Consider the following 21,637-nt stretch of genomic DNA (forward strand, 5'->3'; position numbering starts at 1 on the left):
TTAACTCCAATTTTCCTTCTTCCTGCATCTCATATCTTCCACGCTAGACCTCTCTTCTGGTTTGCAAATATCTCTCCATGCCCATGCAGACTTTTCTTTTGGCATCGGAGCCTGTGGAAAAGCACTTTTTTTTTTTAAGTATTTTGCTTTTGCTACTCAATCCCATAGATAATCATTTCATATCAATACTCTCCATCCTAATTTCTTTAGGTTTGCTGCATTTATGAAATTCATATTAAATGCCCAAACCTTCAACCACAAATTATAATCAAGCATTACTCTTTTTTAGAATTCATTTTGAGTGCTCAATCCTAAACTCCTCATTCTTAACCTTGCAATTATGATTGGCAAGGTCTGTAATTTTAAATACAGAACCGAATGAATCAGTTCTTAAGACAATCGGTCCTGATTATAATAAATCCGCTGAAAATATTATATATAATATATATTATAATAAATAGAATCGATTCTAAAGTAATAATAATTCAGACATTATATCAATAACTGAATATTGATTCATCAATTATAATTCTTAGAACCACAACTGACCCAATCGGCTTAAGTCCATCGGGCCTGTTGGGTCAGACCAGCCCATCCCTACTTGCAAGTTGCAACCACCTCATTATTCCTAAGAGTGCAACTTGATTTGGGTTGGGCTAATATCAAAGTTTGGTCATCCTTCTCATGTTTCGAGTGGCCCCTGAACTGCTTATGGTTTAGGTTAGTTCTGAACAATTGCACGATTGCCACAACATTTTACAACAATGAAATATGAACTTTACCTCCAAAATATTTACTTGAAAATTGATAAAAGTTCACACTAAATCGAACCCTAAATCCCTAAATTATCTCTTATTATATATTATTTACTCATTATTCAATTTTTTTTCATCCCATCTTAATATCAGGCGAGAAAAAAAAGACTGTGTCATTAATTTTTGGATATCTTATTATTTGAGCAAGAAAAAAGTGTTTCACTTCATTACACATCTACAGCAAGTACTAAGCATGCAGTATATATATATATATATAGCCATAGGTTATCACTCTAGGTCTTTAAGAATTAAGACTACATTCTACACAGTCTTACATCCATAGTAAATGGCGTATTAAAATTAAATTATTTCCCCGGAATCAGTGGCAAATCAACTTCATCACACCAATCCACACATCTTGTCTCGAAGTATGGACTCTTCAGATCGTTAGGCCAATAACTCAGCCACACCTTCCCTCCTATCCTCCATTTTAACACACTACCTTCCATTTCCTTACTCAGTCTCCACCCCACACCTTCTCCGTACTCGTCTCCCGCAAATATCACACCGCCCGATTTATTGAACGGCCTATTCGGCCCCGAATACCGCCTCCGTAAACCGTTCACTGGATTCCCACCTTTGGCCGGTTTCCACGTAGCCACTTCAATTCCGCTAACGTTGTCACACAAAACCGCCTCGAAAACCGCCGCGTTCCCGTCGGCGTCCTGTTCCCATCTCCAGTTCCTCATTCTTGTCCTCGCCGACGACGTCGCCTTGGCCTTCACCTTTGGGACCTTCGACTTTTCAAAACTTCCGTGCATGGTCTTCTGCGTTTCCACTTCTCTCTCCGGGTTATCAGTGGACCGCCCCAGGCTCAGACTTGCCACGTAAGTCGAACCGATCTCCGGACCGACCCAGATGCGGATCCTCGACGGGAAATGCTTCTCCTCGGTGTACTCTCCGTAGTCGTTTTTACTGAGTCCCAACTTAGCAACGTGGAATCTCATATTATCGACACGTGCATTGACTTGAAGAAATCCCTCGTAGAACCCCACCGAGTACTCCAGCTGGATGACGACCTCGAGCTGCTGGTGCGCCAGAGCGTATCTTAGCACGGATTCCTTTGTCTCGAGAAGTGGGTACTGATCTTGTTGACCGTTGACACAGGTACGTGGCATCGACAGTATCGGGGCGTAAGCCTTCAGGATCCAGAACCCGTGAGATTCCGTGGCGTAGGAGAAGCCCAGCCTGTACGACGGGAGTGGGGTTAATGATTGCAATCCTACGCCAAGCTCTCTTAACATCAACCACTTTGCTAACATGTACCCGAGGGTGCGCATGAAGCAAAGCTCCGCGTCAACTCCTATGGACATCAAGAAGGTCCGAATTACGTGCTTGTTAGATGACAGAGCCTCCAGGCTAGGAGGTAACAGGGTTTTGAAGTAGAGCGAGCCTACTTCGCTGGGCGCATCGCAGACGCATAACCAGAAGAGGCGACAGAGGAAGACCAAGTTGAAGAAGTTGGAGAACGATTCCGGAGAGTGGGAGTCGAGGATCCAGGAAATGGGTTCGGGCTTCAGTCTCTGTAACTGGGAGCGAGGACAGGTGGTGTCGTGTGTGGAGGGAGAACGGGCAATGATTTCTTGGAGCAGTTGGAGGAGGAGCGGAAGGAAGGGCTTGTCGGCTGAGAGAGGACATGGATCAGAGACCCAAAGGGTTTTGTTAGGGTTAGAAGGATGGAAGCCGTGTAAGCATACGATTAAGGTCACTAGAGCTTCGGTGTTGGATCCTGAAGTTCGTTGGGCGTTGAGGACAATCGATTTCGGGGTGTTGTCTGGGCTGCCGCCGGCGTTGGAGCTCACAAGCTCAAAGACGGGTGGGGAGTCAGACTCGGGCCAATCGTCTGAGCTGGGAAGGTCGCATAACCATGACCAGATATCCATATGTGGTTGGTTGCAGCTTGCGGGTTTTCGATGGATAAATCTCTAGAGACTAGAGGTGATGACTGATGGGGGTAGTTTTATATTTATAAAGAGAACGAGTGATGGACGGAAAGCCAACTTGGAGGGAGTCTTAGCCACTTGAAGGGACGGATGCCAAGGAATGAAATTGGTGGCTCAAAGTGGGCCTCGTCTGTGTGTTTGCATCTTCTGCGTTTGGATTCATTAATGAGGGGATGAACGTGTGTTTGGAATTGGAAGGTTTGGCGCTATCAATTATCAAAATGAAGTTTTGGAAGCAGAAGTAGGAAGTGTAATACAATACTGAATGGTGGTGTAGGCCTCCACGTTCAACACAGGCAGGAAATGGTAGAGTATGTATATCACGGGAGGCTAGCTAGCTAAGAGAAAGGCCAGTTGAACACTTATGGTTGCCATGGAAAGTCTCACAGGATTACATTACACGTAAATGACATACGCAGTACAGAACTAGAGATGTTGGCCCTCATCATGAATTTCTTCTAGTACTGTAATTATTTTAAATTGGGTTATAAGATTGTGAGGAAACGATAGCGACCATTCCATGTCTCTCAACCGTAGCATGTATTTTTTGCTTACCGGAATCTTCATTTAATTCCTCTGATAGATATTGTGTCAAAATTTTCGGGCATCACAATTTCCTTACCGCTATCATGGAAATTGCATAAATATTTTATATACATCACACATGGGGAATGTCGTTTGCTTTGCCCTTTGCCGGGACCTACGAATGCACCAGGCACCACAAATCTAGGAAATTGGGCGGGCCCGCACAGTAAAATATCTGGACGGGATTTGTAAGGTTTGCAAGATCCATGCCCATGCAACTTGGGTTCTTAACATGGTTAAAATCTCAAATCATTGATCTATCTCCTCGCTATTCACTAATAAGTTTCTCTGTTTTCTTAACCGAAATATGATCTTCTGCAACTATTAGTTGTGTCGTTTTAGTATTATTTTTCTTATACATGTATTTTATGCTAAAAAAATTGTAACATTCACAGCTTAATTATGTCGTTTTTACTAGTATTTAATTTTTTCTTTCTTATTATCGAATTATGTTCTATGCAGTTCCACAATAGAACTGGTTAAAAGTTGTGTAGCCCTATGAAGCGAAAAAAAAAAAAAAAAACCCGAAATGTAAAATCCAAGGACAGATTTAAACCAAGCAAGAAGATTCAAGGTCAGATTAACCACAGTGGCAGTGGGATTTGATCCAACGTCTCTAGTCCCACAAGTAAGAGCTCTTATCAACTGAGCCATTATCAATTGATTTGTATGACTTTATTTTTGACCCTATCTCTTTTAGTTTTAGTACTCATCATTTAAGTACACATATTTCTGTATCTCACTCATTTTCTGGACATATTTTTTGACTACCCAAAACTGTTCTCCATACAACATGCTTAACTTTACAATTATATCTTATATAATTTTTTCAGCCAAGATAGCGTTCGATTTTCACATAAAAATGCATCCTCTTAGGGTGTCAATTGGAATGGATTTGATTCAATCCATCCATTCCAGTGTGAGTCCATTATAAATGGATTAGGTCCAATTCAATCTAATGAATGTTTTGGACCGATAAAATTCAATGTCTGGATCGCCTAATTTGTTCAAATTTATTTTGATTTACATTGGTTTTAACTCAAATTCGGTCCACTCGCACATATTGATGAAGGAAGATTTGGCCCGACCTCGGAACCACTCAACACATGGAAAGGCAGCAGCTTGGCACAATAGTACGCCCAAGGCGCGAGCTCCGAAAAGAGGAACCCGCGGTCCGAACTCCCAACAAGGAGCCCGAGCTCTCCCTTGGACCCTGAGCCTTACAAACACAAAAGGCAACAACCCGAACTGGCCCACCTCATGGCAGTTCAGACCACACCTCTATCCGAACTCAAGACTTGACCTCGCACACCACTCCAGCACTTCGCCTCCGGGACGCCGAACTGAACAACCGCACCGTACCAGACACCAAAGGAGTCCGTAACTAGAGGCGGTGCGCCTGACTGACTTGGGACCTGATGCTTGGTAGCCGCACTTCAACGGGCACCTGCCACTTGCCACCACCATCTCTAGTTACAGAGATGGCTCTGACAAAGAGAGCAGTGGCAGTTCTGCCCCAGTAGAGGTGAAGACACCCGAACTGGCATAAGCGCAGAGGTAATCATACCCGATCTGACAGAAGCTTAGGAGTGAGTGCGCGAAGTGGTTATAAAAGGCTCTCTACCCCCCAAGAACGAGGTATGTAAACTTTGCACCATCTGGTTTATCATCTTGCCTTTGAGGATACTAACTTGAGCTTCAGAGCACTCTCACCGGGTCCCTCCTTGGAGATACTCGCTTTCTTCCCCGTTTCAGGCACCTTCTGCTCCAGTCAGAGGCAAGATCGTTGACAGCTAGGACCGACCGGATTGTGCACCATCAATTGGCGTCGTCTGTGGGAAACATTTCTAAAAGCCTCCCTCTAAAACTCTTATAACCTCCTTTTTCCAAAAAAACACCAACACTCATGGCTTCTTCTAGCAATGCCGGACGTAGCACAGAGATGAACGCCCCCGGGGGAACAACTTCAAGTCCTCGTGGTGTGCATCGGACAGTTCACCATCCCCCTTCCGGTGGATGGGATCCCCAGCCTGAATGCGCCACGAGCGTCCCCCTTTTTCTCCCTATCGAGACAACCTCTACCGAACCAACTGCTATCCCCCCGGCGACTAACCAGAGCCATTTTGACGACCTGATGCAGTGCATGCGGGCAATGCAAGCCCAAATGCAGCAGTTCCAACAGCATCAGCTCCAACAGCACCAAATCAGGATGGACCAGTCCGATGAGGAAAAAACCACCTTCATAACCGAGTTCGGCCTGTACTGCTACAAGGCCATGCCCTTCGGACTGAAGAATTCTGGGGCAACCTTCCCAAGACTTGTGAATAAGTTGTTTTGACCCTTAATTGGCAAGGAAATAGAATGTTATGTAGACGACATGATCGTCAAGACATAGTTTTCACAAGAATTAATACAAGACTAAGATTCTGTCTTCCAAATTCTGCGTCAATTTAGCATGAAACTGTACCCAAACAAGTGTGTCTTCAGTGTGACCTTGGGTAAGTTCCTAGGGTACATTGTCAACCAGCGCGATATTGAGGCCAACCCGGACAAGATAAAGGCCATCCTAGATATGAGACCAACCCGGACAAGATATGAGACCAGCTCGCGTATATGCAGACTCAGATTAAATGGGAGCCCCCGTGTAAGTAGCCTCGGCGTAAGGGGCCCCTACCGCTTCTTGTACTGGAGGGGCCATCTTGGGCTCCCTGGGTGGATCCATTGACGGGTAGTCTAGTACCTCAGGCACCACATCTCGGGGCAGCTCGGCACGAGTTCGTTTGACGACTCGCTTCCTCCTCTTCATGGCGTGAAACAGGTTCCCACCACGAGTCTTCTCTGAGTCCATCACACATGCAAAAAAGAGCTCAGCATAAGAAAAAAGAAAGAATGGAGCAAAACAAAAGGCAAGTCTCTGAGTAAGAAACCTACCTGAACTTAGACCAGCCTCGATGATCTTGGCCTCCGTTAGATAATGGTGGCATTTTAGCCCAAGCCGTGCCCATTCCCAGAGGCCCTTCGTCGTCTCTCTATCAAGCGTAACACCGACATCAGTGGCAACCATCCCCCACCCGGTTTGGAATGGCCACCCGAATGCACTTCGCACCCCGAAATAGACTCGTTTCTACGCCGGGACCTTGTTGCGAAGATTGTGTAAAAGCTTAAACCCCGGGCGAGGAGATAGGTAATACGCCTACTTACGCCCGTTAAGGGGACCCACTTGTTTCTTAAGCATTAGAATGGAAGAAAAGATCTCCAGGTCTAAAGGCAATATCTGTTCGCAAAATAGGGAGATTGTCCCCACCATGTTACGAATAGAATTCGGGTGAAGCTGGCCGACAGTGACGCCGTAGTGGTTCATAACCTCGACAACGAGGGGGTGGAAAGGCAGGCGCAACCCAGCAATGAGCTGCTCCCGGAATATCACGATCTCATCAGGACCCTGTTCCCAAGGGAAACTGCCCGAGGGTATAAAATAGGTGTACTCCCTAGGCAAGTTGAACTGGGTAATAAGGGACTGAAGCCCCTCAGGCGTCATGGTCGAGGTCCCAAACTTGTCTAACGTACGACCTCGACGGGAGGAGGACGCCAAACTACCAGAGGCGACTCGGCCTACGGGTTGAAGCTCCTCCTCGATCTCTACCTCGGGTTCACTAAGGCTGTTGGAGGATGCAACTCGATTCGTTGAACCTGCATCTGAACCCCTCGAAGAATTGTCTGAGCTGTCCGAGCTAGACATCAGGAGGAAAAGGATAGTAGGAAGAAAGTAGACTCACTCGGAAAAGGCAAACGAACTACGAAAACTTGGACGCGAGCTCAAGAAGCAAAATGCGGAAGAATGGCAATGAAAAGCGACTAGGGTCCCCCACTATTTATACCCACAGTAACAAAAAATCAACGGCTCTGATAAAGGCAAATACAACGGCCCGCAGTCGCGCTGACCGCACCTCTCCTGAGACCAAGACGTGACTGGCCGCACGTCATTCAAAACTGAAAGAGCACCGGCACACGTCTCCCCACGTTAAAGGCAACATCGGCGTGTTTTTTAAGTTTTGAAATAACGCCCGCTGTCACGTCTCACAGCGGTGCGCTTTTTAAATTTTGAAATAAAACTCTCGCTGTCACATCTGTCAGCATTTATAGACGGATTGACGCGTTTCCCAACTTTTTGGCGCTCGAGAAACCTGGAAGAACCCTAATGAACGTGCACTCCGTGCTATCAATCAAGCCAGTCCGAAGTACGGGTGAAATCCACCCGCCACCTCGCGAACTCCCCGCGCTAGGGAAGTCCCTTTGCGCGAGGAGTGGGGGGCAATTGATGAAGGAAGATTTGGCCCGACCTCGTAACCACTCTACACATGGAAAGGCAACAGCTCGACACAACAGTACGCCCAAGGTGCGATCTCCGAAAAGTGGAACCCACGGTCCGAACTCCCCACAAGGAGCCCGAGCTCTCCCTTGGACCCGAGCCTTACAAACACAATAGGCAACAACCCGAACTGGCCCACTTCATGGCAGTTTGGGCCACACCTCTATCCGAAATCAAGATTTAACCTCGCGCACCACTCCAGCACTTTGCCTCTGGGATGCTGAACTGAACAACCACACCGTACCTGACACTGAAGGAGTCCGTATTTAGAGGCGGCTCGCCTGACTAACTTGGGACCTGACGTTTGACAGCCACACTTCAACGGCCACCTGCCACCTCCACCTGCCACTGCCATCTCCAGTTATAGAGACGACTCCTACAATGAGAGTAGTGGCGGATTTGCCCCAGCAAAGGTGAGGACACCCAAACTGGCAGAAGCACAGAGGTAATCATACCCGACCTGACAGAAGCTTAGGAGCGAGTGCGCGAAGTGGTTATAAAAGGCTCTCTACCCCCCAAGAACGAGGTATGTGAACTTTGCGCCATCTGGTTTATCATCTTGCTTTTGAGGATATTAACTTGAGATTTAGAACACTCTCACCGGGTCCCTCCCTGGAGATACTCGCTTTCTTCCTCGTTTTAGGCACCTTCTGCTCCAGTCAGAGACAAGATCGTTGACAGATAGGATCGACTGAATTGCGCACCATCTCATATATTCTTATCTTATATCAATAGACCACATATTGGCTTAATCTAACCAATCCAATATAAATTTGTTTTGGACGAAGCGGATCCAATCCAATTTAATAAATATTTTGGACCATATTGGTCCAATCCAATATGTCTTATTGGCCTTTCCAATCTGTCCAAATTGATCTTGTACTGAACGGGGTCTCTAATCCAAAATCGGTCCATCCAATTCTAATTTTAGGAGGTGCATCATGCTCAATTTACTTTTTTGTTATGAACTATTAATTTAAGGTGATACAAGAAGTTACATTGAATTATTTCTTGGTTTTCAATCCTAAACGTATCCTGATGCACACTCCTATAATTATTAAATTTTTATTCCATACATTCTATTTAAGTTCTTTTGAAACCTTTTATTTCTAATTCATTTTAGGAAATGACTCGGAAATGGAATCGTTCTAGCCACTGATTTTTGGGTCAATGGTCTGATTGTCCGATTCGAACGGATGGCCCATTCTGACAATAAAATTAAAAAAAATTAAAAAATTAAAAATAGTCATAAACTGTTGAATGGATCAATGGTTTGACTGCTTGAATCAACAATTTTATTATCGGATTCCAGGTTTTAGGTAAAATGAAATCGATTACCTAAATGATTTCCCGGAAAAATGGTCCAATTATCTGGGTCAACCGCGGTTCAAAAACGATGAGTTAATTTTTACTGTGGAAACTTATACGTCGGCACTCACCATGGAGTCGGCTACGCCACTTTTGCTGAATCATCCTGGAACACTGCTGAAGGCAAGGGAAGAGATCGACAACAATATTGGGGAAGGCCGGTTGCTAGATGAGTCTGATATAGCGAAGCTTCCGTATCTCAACTGTATCATCAACGAGACTGGTCATATGACTCATATCACTTGATCCAACATCCTGGACTTCAGCCCATGTAGTAAAACACCAAAACCTGAGCAGGTGTAACCCGAACTTGGCCTAACCCAATTTTAATTTTTGTGCAAGTTGGGCTTGTTTTTTGTTTGTTTGTTTCGGAATGGGCCTAGGTCCTGGGATTGAAAACTATGATCAGACCAGGTGTTGGGCTGCGGGCTTTGGCGGTTCAAGCGTGATTCAATCTTCCGATGTTACTCTGCTCCGCGATCAGGTTGGGAAACTTGACGTTTATGTTGGTCAATTTTAATTGGTTCGAGAAGACTTCGGATCTCCTGCCCATGAGAATCTTGTCCACGCCTGGCCCACGCCTACTCACAATGCATCGCCCTCTGTGAATTGGAAACATCTCCCCCTGTATAATACTATGAAATGTTCTCCATGTGTGACTGTAATAAACATGAACAGAAGATCTGGATTCGTTCGGGAATCGGGATTGACAGTTTTTTCTTTTTTTGTTTTAATTAAAAAAAGGCATTCAACAAGGAAACAGAAACAAGGTATACAAGATATAACACAACCAACAACAAACACTGGACACAAATAAGAACTAAAGCAACGTGACTAGGAGTACACTAACTAATCAATCACAACAACTACCCGACATAGACATTTTAAAATTAATTAAACAAGTCTGAGAATAAGGGGCCATTTGGCAAATCTTTTTGGGGCCATCTTTTGGTAGCTCTGGCAGTTAAAAGATATATTGAACTTTTTCATGAAGATCTAAAACAGCCCGAAGCTAGTTTGGCTACCGTGCATCTTTCCGTGTCTTTCTGTGTGAGAATAAAGTGAGAAAGACTCGAAAAGCTCTACTTGAAGCTTTCTAAAATCAATCCAAAATAGTCTGTTTGGCGCATCGACTTTTGACAGCTAGATTTGTTATAAACCAAACGGGAAAAGAACAGGGTACAATTTGCCCGGTTTGCAAACAGCCAAAAGACTGCACATAAAGATGTGCCAAACGGGGTTTAAAACTTTAGAAATCTCACAATAAAGATGTTCTACACTTCCCCTTTTGTACCAAAAAGAAAAAAAAAAACGAAAAAGAAAGAGCAACAACAAAACTGTGTTTGATTGCAATGCAATTAAATTTGCATTGATGCAAAACCATGGCAATGCAAATGATCTGAGTGTAAATGCTGACTTATTTTTGTTTCAAAATTTAGCTTATTTTGTTTGATTGCAGTACAAAAGAAGTAAATTAAGACATGAAGCAGAATAAAGTAAAATCCAAAACAAAATTAAACAATAATTTCCATTTTTTACATTTGCTGTCCCATGCATTTGTAGTAGTGCAAAAAAATTTACATGGCAACCTAATACAATCTTAGACTTAGTTTGGAAAGAGTACAAATACAAATTTGTACAATATAAATACATACAAAATATAAGGATTTACACTCTACATATTTATATTTGTATTCCTTCTAATCTGGGCCTAAAAAATCCAATGAAAGCTAATAATCTCCCCACTCAGGCGGAACTAAGTAATATATCCATTGTTTTTAAAGTTTTAAGCCTTAAGGCGTGAGATATATGCTTCATTGCTTTGAGGCGATACAGACGGACTTTTGCCTTGAGGCTTAGGCTTAAGCCCTTATCAAAATGTGGTATCTGCTTCATGCCACAGGGGTAAGGCATAGCTTGGAGCATAAAAGTTGTAAGTCTCAAAAATCAATTATCATCATTTAATGATTATAAACTTTGTTTATGGAAGTTGAACTGTAGAATATTTATAACTATTAGTATTTTGTTTAAGCTTATAAGGTAGAGCTTATAAACTTCTATCATTCTAGATGTTATATGCTATTATTATCATTTATAAACTTCAATCAATGCTATTCTTATCATTTATAAATCTTAATTAATTTTTTCTTAATATTTGAGGCTTATGCCTCACCTTTTTGGATCAATACGTCTCAATTATTTCTTTAGTCTTTTAAAACCTTAAATATAACTCAATGTGAGATAAAATTGACTATTCAGCAGCTGAATAAAAAGATTGATTATTTAAAAGAAGAAATGGCTTACATTGCTTTGTAAAGAAGTATAATGTTGGGTTCATTAGTCTCATCTTCTCAAATCCACTAATCAATGTCAAAATTTTAATGGAATCAATTAGGCTTAGCATGGAAAGAATGCAAATACTATGTTTAGAAATACATTATACAAGGTTTTACACTGAACATGCTTGTGTTTGTACTCTTATTCCAAACTGAGTTTAAAATCCTTTATACTGCATTTTTAAACATTGTATTTGTATTTGTATATATGGCTCAGTTTGAAAGGAGTACAAATACACATATATATATAATACAAGTACATAGAAAATAATGCAAAATACAAAACTTTGTATTTGTTTCTTGCTACATATTTGAAGCACGGCTTTCTCTAGTGTGACATTTTTCATAAAACGACATGGATGTCAAACATCACCCAAGTATTATAAGCTTGCATGAACTCGTTCACCTGCGTTCTTCTCCTTGGGATAAAAACTTTATACGTATTTCCAACGCTCACCCATATAGAATAAAAGAACATCAGTTTGACAAATGAGATTGTGCCACGTGTATGGATAAAGAGTTAGATTACTGTACCGTCTTTTTTGATTTATACCCATATTTATCCTTATCATCATATTTAATAGGATTAATTATTTAGGCTCTATTTGATTTGTGGGATGGAGATGAAAAAAAAAAAAATATTTCAAAAATGTGGGCTGTCAAATCCCAAAAGGATGGATTTGGGATCGCACCAAAACCGTGCAACGCCGGTGGAAAAATGTGAGAAATGATTGTTCCTTCTCTCGTTCGGCGAAGCCAGCGACAACGACACCCCCTCCCCGTTCGAACCCGGAAACAGAGTAGCGGCGACGACACCCCCTCTCAGCCACTCCCTTCCTCCCTCGCTCCTCTCTTCTTCTCTTTCTTCTTTTGGGTTCGCAGAACTTACATCTGGGTTCGCAAACACACATCAGAGACACTCCCTTCCTCCCTCTCTCTTCTATTCTTCTCTTTCTTCTTCTGCGTTCGCAGACACAATCACAGACACAGATTTGGGTTCGCAGACATAGATCTAATTCCCTTCCTCCCTCTCTCCTCTCTTCTTCTCTTTCTTCTTCTGGGTTCATAGACACAGTCACAGACACAGATTTGGGTTGCAGACATAGATCTAACTCCTTTCCTCCCTCTCTCCTCTCTTCTTCTCTTTCTTCTTCTGGGTTCATAGACACAATCACATACACAGATTTGGGTTCGCAGACACAGTCGCAGATACAGATATGTGGGGACACGCAGATCTATCGCTAACTTGCAGCAGCGGTGACGAAATGGAGCGAGAAATAAATTGGGGGAAGAGGGGAAGAAGGAGAAGAGAGAAGAATAGTGGATTGCTTCGTAGTTGCCGCTCTGTTCAGATCTGCGCTTCTCTTCCTAGTCGTCGATACGTTCGGTGGAGAGGCGAACGAGGATGAATAGTGGATTGCTTTGTAAACTTTTCCCATTTTTCACATTTTCCCATTCCATTCTATCCCAATAAAATTTAAATTTTTACATTTTTTCATCCCATCTTTTTTCAGAGGCTTAAAGTATCTCTAAGTTATCTTATACATACTTAAAGACCCCTGAAATTTAACAATCTACCTAAAATGTCCTTTAAAATGACATAATACAACACACACAACCACTCCATTAATTGCCCATCAGATTCTGTTTACATGTGACGCCTTTTATTTTGAAAACCCAAATTTGCCCTCACCGGTTCCACCGTCCTACGTCTATGAAGGTCGTGACTCTAACACGTTGCGGTCATTGGAATCGGACTACATCACCCTTATAGAGTTTTTAGGTGTCTCGTCGCCCGTTGTAATTTTCGAATTGTATAAAAAAAAATTGTTCTTACATTCCATAAATCAATGCCAATTTGGGCCAGAGAAGAAGTCAAAAGCTTTGAATTGACTAAATTTGCTCCACCAATGTTCTTATTCTGTCAAGGTGGAGAGCAAAAGTCAGTAATGGCGTGTAAAAGCTTTGAACCTCTGAACCTTTGACCACGGTTCTCGAACCATTGTTGATCTGAACCGTCAGACTGTTTGGCCCTAGAATCATCTAGACAATTGGTTTCATTTTACTCTAAATCTGGTTTATGGTCAAAAGCTGTTGAATCAGTCAATGATTCCTTGATTCCGGCAGTCAAATCGTCAACCCATCAATCCATTTAATGATGTTTGGTTGTTTTTTATTTTTTATTTGTGAAAATGGGCCCTCTATTCGAATTACACAATCAATTATCAACCCAAAAATCCTTGGCCAGAATAATTCTATTTCTAAATTGTTTTTTAAAATCATGCTTTAACAACCAGGGTAATGATTAGGACTGTTCACAAAAATGTAGAAACCAATCAAATGGATCTGACTCGATGGTTGGTTTTCAAATATGTTGGTTCGGTTCCGATTTAAAAAAAAAAAAAGAATAGAACCTGAATATTCGATCGGTTCAATTCTGTTGGTGTTCAGCAAATTCTATAAACATCAACTCTGGTCTAGAGTTTCAAAAGCACTCCTTCCTGGGCTTCAGAATGTAGTAGATCTGAACTGACTGACCGTTGTAATGATTGGCATGGTTGATAATCACGTTATCGCCTTTTCAGTAATGGGGAATGGGGATTTCTTTGCAAATGCCTCCATCCTCCATCAGGCACGTCTCCATTCTTTTTTTACAATTTCCATGAACCATTTTTCTGAATATTAGTTTTTTTTTTCAAATAATTTCTTTTTGCATAAAACAACCATTTGTATAATTTTTTGTAATGTTGTTCATGTTTATGTGATATTATTTCTTATGATTTCATATAAAATTTGTTCTGTGATAATTTTTTTGTATTTGATATAACACAAAAACAAAATAACATGAAAATACCATTAAATGATCGTTGATATTGACACAAGTTCCTTTGATTTTTAATTTTTGTTGTTGAACAGGTTTTTGATACTTAAGACTCCGATTGGATGGAGTATAAATATAAATATGCACAGCATAAATATATATAAAATAATATGCAATACAAGGATTTGCACTCCATACTCCAAACTGAGCATAACGATCAATTTCAGTTGCCTCGTGGTCAACCTGATAGTATGAATTCGGTTGACTTAATTAAGTGAAACTGAACGTAACCTACCAAGACTACAACCATAATTGATGCGGTTGAGCTCCAAATAATTCAGCTTCCTTGAGTTTTGGGCATTTAGCTCGAAAAATCATCAAATTAAGAAATTTATTTTGATGGTTTCTATGTGTTTTTGAATCACTATTGATTTAGACGGTCAAATCATTGAACCTGAGAATTGTTTATGCAATCTGTTCTGTTTTATCTTTAATCTAATCCCTGGTCAAAAATCATTTATTTGATCAGCAACCTGTTGATCTAGGCCATTGAACCATTGATCCGTTCAACCTATTTGACAGTTTTATTTATTTTTATTTTTTATTTAAAATAGGCCATCCATTCAAACTAAATGGTCCAACTGTCAACCCAGAAACTGGTGGCCAGAATAATTTCAGTTCGATTTTTTAAAACTTGGATTCTGATATATATATATATATATATATATATATATATATATATATATATATATATATATATATATATATATATTGCCATCGATATCATAAGAGGGTGCATGAGTAGGACTGTAAAATTGTTGATTGTCCAACTATTGTGTAGCCAATAAGTCCCAAATCGACCAAAACCCAGTGTTGAAAATAAATGAATGATCCAGTTTTAAGTAACCCTTGTACAGTGAGTCATGTGTCGATCCTTTGCTGGATTTTCAGATCACACCGCCAGCTTTAATATCTCCATGGAGTATTCGGTCCCACAAAAGTTGAATCACGTGAATGGTGACAAGTTTTGATGCGAGAGATGCGGGATTATTCTCATGAATCGTCTGATCAATAGTTGATGGATTCAGAGGGAGCTGAATCATTTGGGATATAACTTAGCAAGATATTAAAGTTGAAGCAGTGCGGAGAGGGTAGGTTAGAATGTTTCGACAGAATTCACATTGCATAGAGAGAATGTTTGAAAGATAATTAAGGGTAAAAGCGTATTTTTGTCTAATTTAACGGCACTGCGTAACGGAAACGTTGAGGGGTATTTTAATTAGTTTTTGAATTTCAGGGTTCCTTTGAATAATTGTCAGAATAGTTTAAAATACTTTCATTTAATATAATTAACCCTATTTAATAGTGCAATAAAAAAGGAAAAATTCCCGTACCCTGTAGTTTATGCCGACTGTCAATTTATACCCAAACTTTAAAATAATGTAATATTCCAACTTTTATTTTATGACAATCTAATCCGTCAGTTATATATATCACATGGACTCATGTGAGATTTAAGACTTTTAAAAATGTTAAAATTACCTTAGACACTTTTGAACAAATCACCGAATTCATTTTCAAATACTGTTCATCTTCATCAAAAAGTAGAGTGACGACAGAACCCATTCTGCATTCCTCAACTTCTATTCGCTCTTCCGGTGTCAAATCTGAACCCGCGGTGGTTTCTCTGTCGTTTCTTCTACCTCCCTCTTTCTCTCCACGTTCTCATTGTTCTTTCTTTCTCTCTCTATGCCACCCCTATCTCCTGTTTATAGTCTGGTCATCGTCACCAAGTTGGAGCGGAAGTTCAACCATCGAATCATCATCTTCGATTTAGCTCCAGATCACTGTCACTAGGTAGTCTCTCTCACCATAGTTGCTGACTGTATCCCGGATATAATTCCCAGTGGAATAGTAGTCATTTGGGTGGCCGGCAGGACTGGTAATGAAGCATTTGCAGAATCAGTTTCGTTCTGTAGATGATGAGCAAACCAATGACCACGACTCCGGCGGCGTCTACAACGGCGATTAACACTCAACTCTGTAGCGTGCTACCAAACTCAGCCTTCCATTTTAGCAACAACCCATCACCGCCACCACCACAGTTTCCGGAGTTGTTAGGGAACTGTATCCTGAGGGCCCGAATAACACACAACTCTGTAGCGAGCTGCCGAACTCAGCCCTCCATTTCAGCAACAACCCGTCACTGCCACCACCATAGCCGTCGGAGTTGTCAGAGTGTTGTATCCGGAGGACCCGAGTAACACACAACTCTATAGCGAGCTGCTGAACTCAGCCCTTCATTTCAGCAACAACCCATCACCGCCACCACCATAGCCACATCGGGGAGCTGTATCCGGAGGGCCCAAGTAACATATAGCTCTGTAGTGAGTTGCCGAACTCATCCCTCCATTTCAGCAACAACCCGTCACTGCCACTACCATAGCCGCTGGAGTCGTCGGGGAGCTGTATCCGAAGGGCCCGAGTAACACACAACTCTGTAGCGAGCTGTCGAACTTAGCCCTCCATTTCAACAACAACCCATCCCCGCCACCACCAGTCGTTGGAGTCATCAGGGAGTTGTATCCGGAGGTCCCGAATCTCATTGAATCTCTTGAGAAATTGTACGGGAAAATAATGGAAGGGAGACCCATCTGAGATACACTTCTTCTGATTACGGAGAAGGGTCCGTTGCAGGAACCGAAGAGAGTAACAGAGGAGTTTACCGCTGCAACTCCTCTGTTTCTTGTCGGAAATGATGATGAATAGAAAAGAAAGAAAAAGGAAGAGAACGATGAAAGTGAAAAGGGAATGAGAGATATGTGAGAATAGAGAGAAGAAAAAAAGAAGAAGGAAGAATAATGGCCGTGGGGAGCGCTATGCACCCCCGCTATTCGAGAGCTTGAAGAGGATGAACAGTGGCAGTGAACAATAGTGGGAAGGGCATTTCTAGTTGTTGCTAATGGTTGATATAGTAAATTTGATGACATTTGTGTCTTTCCCAATAACATTAATGATAGGTAATAAATTGTCACATTTTGAAAAATCGGGTGCTACATTGTAGCGTTTTAAAGTGCGAGTACTAAATTGACACTCAACCTAAACTACAAGTACCAATCAGGAATTTTCCCTAAAAAATCCAACTATATATTTAAGAGATACAAGATGGTTTCTTGTATCAGAAATCAGCTTACAATTGCGCGTTTTGGTTGGATCGTGTACACTGCATTCGCGATGGGCGACAATCAAGAAGAGAGCGTAGTGACAGAGGAGGCGACTACAATGGCAGAATCTGAAGCACCCCAACTGCAACAACAAGAACAAAGTGATATCGTCAAGAAAACCGAGAAGATGCACATCTCGTTGAGCATTTGGCCTCCCAAACAGAGCACCCGAGATGCCGTCATCAGCCGCTTAGTCGAAACCCTATCAGCCCCTTCCATACTCTCCAACCGCTATGGGTGCATGCCGGCCGAGGAAGCCGCTTCCGCTGCTCGCATCATTGAAGAAGAAGCCTTTTCCACCGCTGCCGCTTTGTCCGCCGCTTCAAATGCTGTCCAAGACGATGGCATTGAGATTCTTCAGGTCTACTCCAAGGAAATCAGCAAGAAAATGCTCGAAGCCGTGAAATCCAAAGCTCCGGCAGCTTCTCCCAACGAAAACCCATCTCAGACACCAATTGCTGCCCCCGCCACTAGTGATGAAATCTCATCTGTTAAAATTGAATCTTCGTAGACTTCAGTATTTTTCTTATGGGTCAGGGGTTCTACTTTTTGTTATTGATATTTGTGGTCATCGTATTGCACTGCTCTTGTTTTGAGATCTCTTTTTATGGGCCATGGGTGTCTTTGGCCATTTATATCTTGCTGTAATGATTGCATTAACCTTGGTAGAGATCTGCATCTATGCTTCAGTTATTGTGTTATCTGGTAATCTTTAATTACAGACCATATGCCATTAACATCATAGCCCTTCACCCCCTTTTCTACACTCCACTTATCGTTCCACCAGCCGTCATGGACAAACAAGAGTACATTTCTCACAGTAGAAAGTGCCCTCTTTTTTGAAACAGAAAATATGTAACACTAATAGTTATTAGATACTGGCTTTACCTGCCATATAACTTTTTGGTCACTCCAAAAACACTTCTAATTGTGGTTTCCTCGGTGCTGGGAACACCAATTGTAGGGATGGATTTTGGAGGCAATAAAATATATATTTTTTCTCTTACAGAGGAGTAGAATGAAGTTGCATCGTCAAGGTTGAAGAGCATAGCAGCGGAAAATAAACAGATTGTGACATAGTTGGTCTAGAAACAAGGAAAAGAGAGAAAATTGGTGCTTGTCAATATTTTGACAGTGGAAGGTGACTAATTTTATAGATTTATTCCATGCCATCTTACTTAATGGGGATAATGGATTCAAACTTAATGGAAGTTCTTAACTTTTCAATTCAAAATAGAGGGAACAGAACTAGGAAAGATAAGAATGGATTAAGAAAAGAATATGAAAAAAGGAGAAAAGTTAGAAAATAAATTGGAGCAAATTTAAACTTTATTTTTTTTCCTTCTCATGCTAAATTTCCTTGATTGAGCACTTAGATTTGGTCAAGAGGTTGTGTTTCAAAAGTCAAATTTCAAACCTTTCCGAGAATTTGCATTTCCATGGCAAATTTACCTATAGAAATTGAAGAAAAATGCAAAAGATATCCAATGTGTCCTTTCTCATGCATCTAAGAGTGCCAATATGCTGACTTCATCTTGAGCATCATGTTACAGGAAGGTTCATTCCCATTGTCAAGTATCAACAAGACTAGCCCATTATATTTTTAGTTCCTTGGTTACATTGGGTATTAACATTTAATGGCTTTAGATCTGGTTTTGAATATTACTAGGTTATTGGAATTCCCAACTACATCTATGATATATGATACCTTGATACCTGTACTAGGGTTTTTTTTTTTTTTTCTTGTGTTGGACACTTTAGTTTAAATTCCATATCTGACACTGTGTCCAGCCATGCCCTTGCCGAATTTGGGTAGCATATCTTACAGACATTTATTACACAGTTGGTGTTTTAGATTATATATTTTGAATTTATCATGAAGTGAAGAGTGATTATTTGGTAAATATGGTCAAGACATTATTGTAAATTTGTCAGTAGAACATCATTGCAATGCCATTGAAGATGAGAATTTACAATTGTATTATTTTCTTTTCTAAAATTCGACATATGGAATGATTAGACTGAATGACAATGCATAATGGTTTTGCTGGTTCTTGTTGTTGTGTTAGCTTTGGTCAAAGGAATTCTGAACTTGTTTTTGGCGTGGAGATGATGTGTGTATTCATGCCTTATTTATCTGGTTCTTTTAATGCGAAACAAATATATCTTGCATCAGCTTGTCTTTCTTATACAGAAAGATAAGGTAAGTTTTCAGCTAAAACAAGTTTGTGTTGTTCTTATTGGTTGTTCTGCATTAGTTGCTTTCATCATCATCTAAGCCTTATGTTTTGTTCTTTTCAGTGGGCGCTGCTTTAGGTTCCTTGTGATTTTGTAGGTCAAATTGATGGGAAGCTCTCCCTCCCCTTTTAATAGCAAAGTTTCTTATAATCATTCAAATTAAAAAATAAAAATAAAAGAAAACATCTAATCCTTGTCCCACCTACATGGGTTTCAGTTACATGAATCTCATTCCTCCATTCTGTTTTGTTCAGTGCTATGACTGTTAAGTCTTGGGCCTTTAACTCATTTCTCACAACTCCCAACCCTTGTCCTTTTTGATCTGCCTTATCTCTTTTAGTCCTATGAACGTGTCACAGGTCACTTCTGATTGGTTTAATAGAAGTATGTTTATACTCAGCCATGATATTAAGATGCTGCTTGAGCCTTGAAGGTGGCATTGTTTATAACAAATCAAAGTTTTCCTTGTTGGGCTACCTGCTCATTTGCTGGTTTCTTAGAGTGTCTTTTTTGGTAATAAATAAGATAGAAAACTTTATTCATAACAAGAGAGAATAAAACAAGGATAGGTGATAAGATATCCCCCAAAGAATAAAAAGGAAACTTAATGCCCTCCCACAAACCTCTAAGGGAAGATTCCACGCCTTACTCTGACCCTCAAACAAAATAAAACACTTGAAATGTTCATGTGGTTTCCTTGAGTGTCTGAGCCACTTGAACTGTTGACATAATCTCATTTGGCAAATGGGGTTGAATGTCTGGATTGTGGTTGAGACATATTCTGCTTGACTGAACAAGTTTAGTTAGCACTGGCAAACTTCTTTGAATCTCCTATAAAGAAAACATTGAATTACTTATCTTTATTTTTAGCAAGAAAAAGGAGGGGATTGGCCACCAATGATGGGGTTAAAATGTAAGGATAAATACACCGGGGTATGAAAAGAGCTAGGATGGAGATGGTACCATGTGATTTGTTTCTATAGTTTTCTTGGAATACCTGAATGAAGAAATATTAATTCAACAAGATAATAGTGATTAATAGGCATTTAGCAGGAAGTAATATGCCGGTATGCCCAAGTAGAGATGATGAGGATAGTTAAAGGACCCAAGAAAATGCTGATTGACAAAGTATGCCATTGATGAATGGAGGTAAATATTGGACCAGATGAAATTTGAAGCAAGAAAAATAAGTGTGAGTTTGGCATGAGGACGAGGGGAAGTAATTGAAAGATGGATCTGAGCCATCAAAAGCATTTTAATGTACTTCTTTGTCTGCAAGTTCTCTTGTGATATTAACCATGCATGTAACTTTCTTTGCATCGTTGCCACCTGACATCTTGTGTTTAGCACATTTAGAGGTTTTGGTTGAGTTGTAGCATATGATTATTACAACCCTAACACTGTGTATGAGTTTTCTGGAGGTGAGTTCAAGGAGGCTAATTTTAGGCTTTTTAGCTGATTATTAATTGTCTGCGCTACTTTATATTTGACTTGTTGTACTTTTCATTTTGTTGCTTGCCCTTCAAAACTCTTCTTCCTATGGTTATTATTTGAAGTAGAATATTAACCAAACAAATATTTGGCACAATAGTTTGGATGTTACCTGCAAAAGGTCCATTTCATAAACATTTGCTTATTTGGCGCCGGGGGGGCAACTAAATTGGTCCCTCCAACCAGGTGTTCTTATTGTATTATATATTAAAATTATACAATGGCCTTGAGGTTGGGTGATTCTGTGTAGTTTTTTAGAGCCTTCTGGATGGTATTTCCAAGGTAGCATATTTGTCTTTCTGAAAGAATATTCAAGAGGCATGCATTGAGGTAATTCTTCCTAAGGATTTGAACAAGAAAATCTTATGCTCTGTGCATGTACTTAAGGCAGCTTTCCAGAAAACTTGTTTCTTTTCTTTTCATTTCCAGTCGGCATTTGATATATAC

General features: G+C 40.8%; 2 protein-coding genes across 2 annotated transcripts; one reads left to right on the forward strand and one right to left on the reverse strand.

Moving 5' to 3' along the window:
- Window positions 1-926: 926 nt before the first annotated feature.
- Window positions 927-2,763, reverse strand: LOC148850224 (uncharacterized). The gene has a single exon (XM_088942941.1). The coding sequence runs from the start codon at window positions 2,696-2,698 to the stop codon at window positions 1,121-1,123; it is 1,578 nt and encodes a 525-aa protein (XP_088799067.1). The 5' UTR covers window positions 2,699-2,763; the 3' UTR covers window positions 927-1,120.
- A 14,624-nt stretch (window positions 2,764-17,387) lies between these two features.
- LOC148850225 (MFP1 attachment factor 1-like) lies at window positions 17,388-18,162 on the forward strand. Its single transcript, XM_088945899.1, has one exon. The coding sequence runs from the start codon at window positions 17,403-17,405 to the stop codon at window positions 17,970-17,972; it is 570 nt and encodes a 189-aa protein (XP_088802025.1). The 5' UTR covers window positions 17,388-17,402; the 3' UTR covers window positions 17,973-18,162.
- Window positions 18,163-21,637: the final 3,475 nt, after the last annotated feature.

The sequence above is a fragment of the Nelumbo lutea genome, chromosome 5, assembly GCF_056320005.1.
Source record: "Nelumbo lutea isolate HS-2025 chromosome 5, American lotus-T2T, whole genome shotgun sequence".
Lineage (NCBI taxonomy): Eukaryota > Viridiplantae > Streptophyta > Magnoliopsida > Proteales > Nelumbonaceae > Nelumbo > Nelumbo lutea.

Coding starts and splice junctions, on each gene's coding strand:
- LOC148850225 (XM_088945899.1), top strand. CDS start 17,403: ATGGTTTCTTGTATCAGAAATCAGCTTACAATTGCGCGTTTTGGTTGG.
- LOC148850224 (XM_088942941.1), bottom strand. CDS start 2,698: ATGGATATCTGGTCATGGTTATGCGACCTTCCCAGCTCAGACGATTGG.